The sequence below is a fragment of the Rhinolophus ferrumequinum genome, chromosome 8, assembly GCF_004115265.2.
Source record: "Rhinolophus ferrumequinum isolate MPI-CBG mRhiFer1 chromosome 8, mRhiFer1_v1.p, whole genome shotgun sequence".
Classification (NCBI taxonomy): Eukaryota; Metazoa; Chordata; class Mammalia; order Chiroptera; family Rhinolophidae; genus Rhinolophus; species Rhinolophus ferrumequinum.
The window spans coordinates 23,745,603-23,753,570 of NC_046291.1; the positions used below are offsets into that span (position 1 = coordinate 23,745,603).

A 7,968-nucleotide genomic window follows, 5' to 3' on the forward strand; every position below is an offset into this window, starting at 1 on the left:
AGGGTGAGCCCGGAGGTTATTGAACAAGGAAGGGAGAGGTGAGTGAGATGGACGGAGGTGAGGCAGGAGCTAGGTCCTGCCATCCCGCAGGCCAGGGTGACAGGCTCAGTTAAAGTAAGGCTTTCCATTAAGTGTAATTTTTATAAAATCCCTTTAAAGTGGAAAGTCAAAACTTTTAAAGCAACAATTTAATTTAATTTAACAATATTTAAAATGTTTAATATGTTTGATGGGCAATATGGCCAGTGCATGCAAAGCCTTTGGGGAATTTACAGGTAATTTCAATTCTATTTCTGCCAGCAACGGGAGAGAGTCCATTGAAGGTGAATTTTAACTAAAACAAAAATAGGTGAAAAGACTCTTTAGTCTATTTCCCTCTAGTAATTATTAGTGGACTCACAACCACCGTCATACATAAATATATATGTACTGGGGGTGCCAAATAATGTATATATGTAACTTATATTCACTTTTTGTTATTGGTACATATTGAGTATTACAATTTTAAAAGTTTTTTCCTTTCTTAAAATGTGTATACATTTTTTTGGCACCCTCTGTATATATCTAACTTAAAACACCAATTCATTAGGATTCTAATATTCTATTGAAGAACAATTGAGTATATTAATGCCTTCTTATCTCTTATCTTAGCACTTAGATGGAATATTGTGATTTATTAATTCACAGAAATAACAAATAGTCCTTGATTTCTTTCCATGTGCTTGAGTTGTACTCTATCTTCACATATATTCACCCTGTGTTAGAGGCAGCCACAATTTTATACAATGGAGGATCCAAGAGGTTAAGTAATATCACCAAGATCACACAGCTGCAGAGTGGTGGCAGAGCGAATTCAGATATTGCCTCTTTCAGATCCAAGGTGTACATGTGTATAATTATATTTTCATCCGCTTGATTTCCATGTAATCCTATGTTTTGTATTTTACACATTTAAAAATATGTGGAAAGCAATTCTCAGGTTGAAATAAAACTGTCAAAAAATCCAAATCACATGAAAATTAAAAACGCAACCTGCTCTAGACCCTACATTATAATAGAAGTAGCTACAGAATGCTATGGAAATACACGGGAGAGAGTGCCTAAGTATACATGGGGAAGGTCAGAGGAAAAGATTCATGAAAAACGATGACACTGAAGTTGAGGTTTGAAGAATCATAAGAGGAACGAAGAGGGAAAGGAGGGCAGAGCAACCAGCAAGGGCATGTTCAGGGACTAGTTCCTATGACCCCGAGAGCTGGATCACGGGGTGCAAGTAGGGACTGGAAGTAATAAATTCACAGAGAAACTTAAACCCCCAATCATGATTGACCTTATATGCCATGTTTAATATGTTGGCAGATGGAGAACCACTGAAGATTTTTAAGTTGGGAAATAATAGATGGAGAATTGTGTTACTGAAATAACGTGCAGCAGTTTAATATAGAAATAAAGCTCTCCATTTCTTGGCTTGCTATCAGATCATACGAGGACACGGACAGCCCAATATGGAAATAGAACCTGAAGCCCGCCCTTACCATACCTCTCTCCTCTGTCAGCCTAACACTGCTTTTCTGCTTACCTTGATCCTGTGGACCAGAGGAGCAAACAGAAACACGAAGAGTTCCACAGTAGCCATGGAGTTCTGGAATATCTTCCTTCGGTTGTTCTCTTCCTCATCGTTGGAGCTGCTTTGGCAAGGCTGCCCCGGAGAACCCTGGTTTTCAATCTGGTGGATGAAAGCACTGCTGCTGCCACCCCAGCTGGACCCTCGGTCTGTGCCCCCAAACCTCTCACTGTTGCAGTCATGGGGGGCCTCCAGGAGCATCCAGTGCAGGGTGTGAAGAAGCTTTGTCTCAGCAACACCCAGTTTATCCTGGTGGCCTGCATGACACAACCACATCACCAGGTTAAGACAAACTCTGTGACCAGAACAATGGATGTCAATTTGGGGACTGGGAAGAACATCCTTGCTTTACTCTGTGGTTTGATTTCTTAGGAGACACCAGCATTTCTTTGTACCTCTTCTAACCATCACTGGAAGGGCACATTCTTGTTTTGGGGCTTTCTACCTGGCTGCAGTCTCTACAGAATGACATGATTTTGTAGGAGGAAAAATTGTAGGCATCACATCTCCTCAGTCAGATACCAAATACAGTTGACCCTTGAAGAACTCGGGTTTGAATTGCATGGGTGCACTTATAGGTGGAAATATATTTCAATAAATATAGTTGACCCTTCTTATCTTTGGGTGTCGTATCCATATATTCAACCAACTATGGATCGAAAACAATATTTTTGCATTTCCAACCACAGTTTCCCAACCAAGAATAGAAAATACTTTCAATCTGTGTTTGGTTGAATCTGTGGATATGAAGGACTTACTGCAGAATTAAAAGTTATATGAGGATTTTCAATTCAGGGTGGGGGTGAAAGGGGACCTAACCACCACCCACCGTGTTGTTCAATGGTCAACTGTGTATTTCCAAATAGAAAGCGTAATGGTTAAAAATATGGCTCTGAAGATAACAACTATTCTATTTTAGACAGCATGACCAGGAAAGCCCCCTCTATAAAGGTGAAATTTGAGCAGACAACCAAATGAGAGGAAAGAACTGCATAGAAAGGAGCATGCACACAGCCATGGGGTAGATGGCTAGGATAGGTTGTCATGTGATAAAAGCAATCTACAAAATAATCTTAAAAAGAAAAACACTCTTTATGTACACGCTTGCACATACACACAGTACTACCAAGTGAAAGTGATTGCTTTAGGAGCTGCGAGGGCAAAGAGGACAACTCTGGTGGGAACCCATCTGGGATGGGTGAGAGTCTTTAGCTTTCCTGTAATATTTTAATGTTTTAAAGGAGAACACATCCACACATTACCCATAAAATTAAATTAAATTAAAAAAAGAGCCATAAAAAAAATTAAATAAATAAATAAATAAATAAATAAATAAATAAATAAATAAATAAAAGAGCCAGTTCCCTCACTGGTAAAATAGAAATAATACTAGTACCAATTATCCAGGGGAGGGTGTTGTGGTTGTGAGAATTAAATGAGATAATGTGAGCACAATGCCTGGGAAAATAATAAGTAGCCAATAAATGTTATTATGAACATTGAACTCAAAGGATGATGGTATGCCATAAACAAGTAATGCAGGAGCACAACCTAGCTTGTTCCTGTTTGAAAGCAGGGTTGCAGTGCAGTGGAGGACATGAGGCAGAGCAGCTTGCACCAGCTCCCATCTGGAGATGCTCTGGATGGCTTCAGAGAGGGCGGGAGAGAGGCCATGCAGCTTGTTTTCTACCAACACTCGTTCAAAGGACTATAGATACAAAAAGAAAAAAAGAAAGCATGAAAAATAAGGAATCAGATTCTGATTGGTGCAAAAAACTACATCAAGGTACTGTATACCCTAAAAGATGCAAATGACTCGACCAGATTCTTTCCAGTGCACTCAGGTTGCATTTCATTGCATATGTTATAAGGCCCTGGTCAGTGATAATTTATTATCTACCCAACTGCAGGTATTACCCAAAGTATATGGCTTGAATGATTAAATGATTATCATATCCACCCAAATAAACTTCCCCTAACAAAGAGTACAACACATTTAATTCATGAAATTTTTTGATGCAATATTTTATAAAATGCTGCTGAGTCATCCAAAGAGGCTGTCACAACTGCATACGGAAGTGAAATGTCTTTTGTGAAAGTGTTTTGAGGAACAGAATTTATGTCAATGTTCAACAAGTGTTAAATAAGATACGACTCTTCCAAGAAATCTAATTTTGGGGTCCCTGATGTTTTCCATGTCCCTAGCAATGACAGGGCATGGGACACTCCTTAACTAATGCCTAAAACCATAAAGTTATTTAATATACCTGTTGAATAAAGAAAAAAAGGGAGAGAAAAGGGGAGGGAGGGAAGGAGGGAGGGAAGGAGAAGGGAAATTAGCTATTTTTGCTTTGCTGGTTTAACTCTCCTATCCTGGCCAGGGATATTTTCAGAGAGTATAGCATCCCAAAATAAGTTTGATATACTCAATTTTTTGTTTGTTTGTTTGTTTTTATTTCTTTCTTACTTAAGGAGAGGAGTATATCAGTATAAAGTGTTGTGAAGAGTGTCGCTACCAAATATAAAATAAGTTTAATAAGCGTTTGACTTGTATGGACAGAACTCGATTGGTCCTTGATGCTCCAAATGGTCTAGAAAATTGTGTAAGTGTGCTCTAGACTGGTCATAATAAAGTTCCAAGTGTCCAAGCTGTATTATTGGAATTATTAGGATACTTGAGAAAAAGACATGGCTTAATACAGAGATTCTCCAAAGAAAACTATTTACTTTTTGACTCAAAAGGAAAATAAGAAATTTGTAATGAAAAGCATGCTGAAGTTTTGGGAAGGAGTGAAATCAGAGATGCGTTTTTTTTCTTTTTTCTGTTTTCAATGCAGATCCAAATATTTTTACATTTCACAGCCCTCAGGTAATGTTTAGTAAATAAAATAACTTTTAATTTAGATCTTTATATCTCTGTATCTATCTATGAATGTGGCTTAACTATTTCATACTGTGTGACATTAAAAATGTCAGATGTATCTTTGCCAAGAACAGAGAAAAGTCGGGATTATTTTAAACTAGTATAGTTAATTGTAAGCATGGTTTAAAGAAGGCTCAGAGATGTCAAGTGTCAAATTACTCTAATTGAAATAAATACAAAACAAATTCCATTAAAAGTCTCTTACTAGAAAGTTCGATTTTAAAAATGTCTCTGTGAGAACTTTGAAGGGCAAGAGATGCAAAAAAACAAAATTCTGCTTGAGAGAGAGAGAGCAAGAGTTTAACTCTCCAGTTGGCTTCCATCATTGTCTATGGCCCTAACACATTTCAGAGCTCCTTATTAGAAGGTCATCTATATAGTTATTTGCAAATATTCATGGCACGATCTAAATAGGTAGGTCTCCACTTTTAGGTTGTAATGTATACAATGTTAAGACTTTTATGTGAACTCCAAATTTTAATGAAGTCTGTGAAAATCCCCTTTCAATTTTGCTTCATGATTTCATGTCTTTTGTTCTCAGTTTCTAAAATGGGAATTTGTAGGGATATGGGATTCTCTTAGAATCTCAGGGCAAGGTGCTATATTTTGCAGAAATATTAATAACGTTATTTTAATCATTATTTTATATCATCCATTTTCAGACTTACACAACAAATACGGCACATAAAAATTCAGAATTGTGTAATACTTTGTTTGAGTAGTTCATAAACACTCATTTTTATAAACTTCCACAGCATAGCAGTTGCAATTTTGTTAATTAAGGATTTAATTTCTTATATGTGCCTTACAAGGCCCTCCACCACCTGGTTCTCTGCTATCTCTCCACCTTCACTTCTACTGCTCTACCTCTCCCCCTACTCTGGGTGAAGGTCCTGTAGACTTGCTGTTTGTTCCCTCTGCTCTCCTCTCAGTTATTCCTCCCTGCCTTCCTTCAAGTCTTTGTCCAGGGGTCACATTAGCAGATAAGCCTTGTCCATCTACCACTTCTAAAATGAAGCCCCCACCCTAGTGCTCCCTAATCTCCTTTTTTCTTGATTTTTCTCCACAGCTTATCACTATCCGGCTTACTGTGTATTTTACATATTTGTGCGTGGCCTGTCCCCCTCCCACTAGAATGCAAACTCTATATTTGTTTTAGTTATTGCTCTATCCCATCATCTAGAACTGTGTCTGGCACATAGTAGGTGCTTACTAATATTTGCTGAGTGAATTAATACATACAGTCAGTAGGATTTAATGTCTTTCTTTGGATTGAAATTATCATACAGAGTATGGAAATCATTAAATGGTGAATATCACGTACCACACAAGAGGCTTCATATTGCTTCCCCAGTTTAGGCCTCAAAAATGCACTGAAAAATTAATAGAGATATCTGTTACAAACATAAATGAAATTATTATTAGAGCATCCTTATGATATATTTTTCAATGAATAAGACATGGTGCTACGAAATTCAAATTTCCTGCCTCCCTATAGCTTGTAAATGAGCAGGTGTTGAACACCTGACGACATTTGCTTTTACATGTGTAATTACATATATAAAAAGAGATGTGGATCTCTACGTTTTCTGTATGAACTCTTATTCTGAAGACTTTAATCAGATTCTAAATCGTCAATGGTCAGAAGGGATGCCTTACTTATGTACAGTCATATTAAAACTGAAAAACGAACACAGCCTGTGAGTCATGATTTTCAGAATCTAATTTCTTATATAATAAATCTCCAAAGTAATAATAATAATAATAATAATAATAATAATAATAATGGAAACCTCGTTTCCTATTTACTGAAATAGGTTTCAGGCCTTTCGGGGTGGGGGGGGAGCTTTATCAAAAATCATTCTTCTCAGGGGTTTTAACCAGGAAGATTACGCTCGCTGAATCCAAGCAAACATGGTTAACAAGTGGGCAAAGCAGATATTCGCCAAACAGAGCTAGGAAAACAACAGGTCACCAGGCTGGAATTACAGCAGGAGATGGAAGGGGAATTGGACGCAGGAGCACAACCAGTCATAATTATTATATCTTCCCTAGCTCCCGCCCCCTCTTCCAAGGCTCTCTGCCCTCCCGCTCCCTAAATAATGTATGTGTTTTATTCAGCAACTGCCGATCTGCTTGTCGTCAAACTTCACGGAAATATTTTTAAATGCGTATTTTTAAGCGGGTGCAGAGGGCTTGCTTTCCAGCCCCAGAGAGGGAGCTGCAGGCTGTGGCGCGGCCTCAGCGGCGGTAGACGGACCCGGGCGGCCCCAGGATCGCCCCCAGCCCAGGGCGGCCCGCGGCGCGCCCTCTGTGCCCCTCACCTGGTTTGCCGCCACAGGAAGGTCTGGATTGGTAAGGGGATGCCGCGGCCGCTGTCCTGCTCCTGGCCCTCAGAGCTTTTCCTCTTCACCATGATGGTGGCTCCGGGGAGTCCTTCTGCAGGACCCAGCGCTGGCTCCGCTCTAGCCACCCCTGCCTCCTCCTCCTCCTCCTCCTCCCGTTGCTCTCCCCAACTCTCATCCCCTCCTTCCCCGAGGCAGAGCCGGCTCTCTCCGCCTTGATCCCGCGTCCCTCTCCGCTTCCCCCGCCCCTCCTCTCGCCTGGAACATGGCTGCGGGAGGAGGGGAGGGCTGGAGGAGACGCGGAGCAAGGAGGGGGGCGCTCTGAAGAGCTGCCCCCCTCGCCGTCCCCGCGCCCTCTCCTTGCTTTCAGCACCTCCCACTGTGGACAGCGGCCTAGAGCTCGCCCTGCGGGAGACCAGCGCAGCGGGCAGGTTGAGTAGCAGTGGGATGGCCAAAAGGGTCCACTCTCCGCATTGCACACCGGTCCCCTGCGCGTCCCCTTCAGTCCCCAGGATTCGGCTTCCTCCCCTTGGAGCTGCACCCCAGGAGTGTCCCCTGTCCTGCTTCCCAACCTCAGCATCCAAAGAACTGTCACGGTCTGGGGAGGAGGAGCTTTGGGAAACCGCAGAGCAGTCACTAACCCTGGCATCGTTCGCACCTCCAGCAAGGAGGTCAGGAGTCCACCCTCGGGGCTTAGCAGAAGGAGCACATGAAAATTATTAGAAGTGCAAAGCAGGAAGGGAGCAACCTTGGCAAGACAGAGAAAGCCTGAAAGTTCTCTGATGTGAGAATTTATTTTAAAACGGTTAACCGCAAAAAATTAACCTCGCTTTTTTTGCTAAAGCAGGAATGTCCCCAAACTAACCAGTTGTGAGTATCAGTTAATTACAACTTGAGAAAGAACATTTGACTCATGCTGTTAGGAAGTGAGTTTTATTATAGTCTATTGGTGTACTTGGGTGATGCTGTTTATACCACTGATATCTGCCATTTTCCTTCAGTTGTCAGAGTCAAATGTGTATATATAGTTTATAGATTACTGTTAGATAATTTATCTAGCTGTAAAACAAGTGGGG

At 40.8% G+C, this 7,968-nt stretch overlaps 1 protein-coding gene across 14 annotated transcripts in view; it reads right to left on the minus strand.

Moving 5' to 3' along the window:
- UNC80 (unc-80 homolog, NALCN channel complex subunit) overlaps positions 1-7,418 on the minus strand; it is a 187,430-nt gene extending 180,012 nt beyond the window's left edge. For 8 of the 14 annotated variants that reach the window (XM_033111946.1, XM_033111945.1, XM_033111944.1 and 5 more), the window contains exons 1-4: positions 6,872-7,418; positions 5,872-5,920; positions 3,176-3,332; positions 1,580-1,881 (exon numbers count right to left, since the gene is read on the minus strand). In XM_033111946.1, coding sequence (XP_032967837.1) covers positions 1,580-1,881; positions 3,176-3,332; positions 5,872-5,920; positions 6,872-6,963 — 600 coding nt within the window. In that variant the 5' untranslated portion in view covers positions 6,964-7,418. The remainder of the gene's footprint in view (positions 1-1,579; positions 1,882-3,175; positions 3,333-5,871; positions 5,921-6,871) is intronic. The other 6 variants (XM_033111954.1, XM_033111949.1, XM_033111940.1 and 3 more) reach the window with 4 other exon arrangements.
- Between the last annotated feature and the right edge of the window lie 550 nt (positions 7,419-7,968).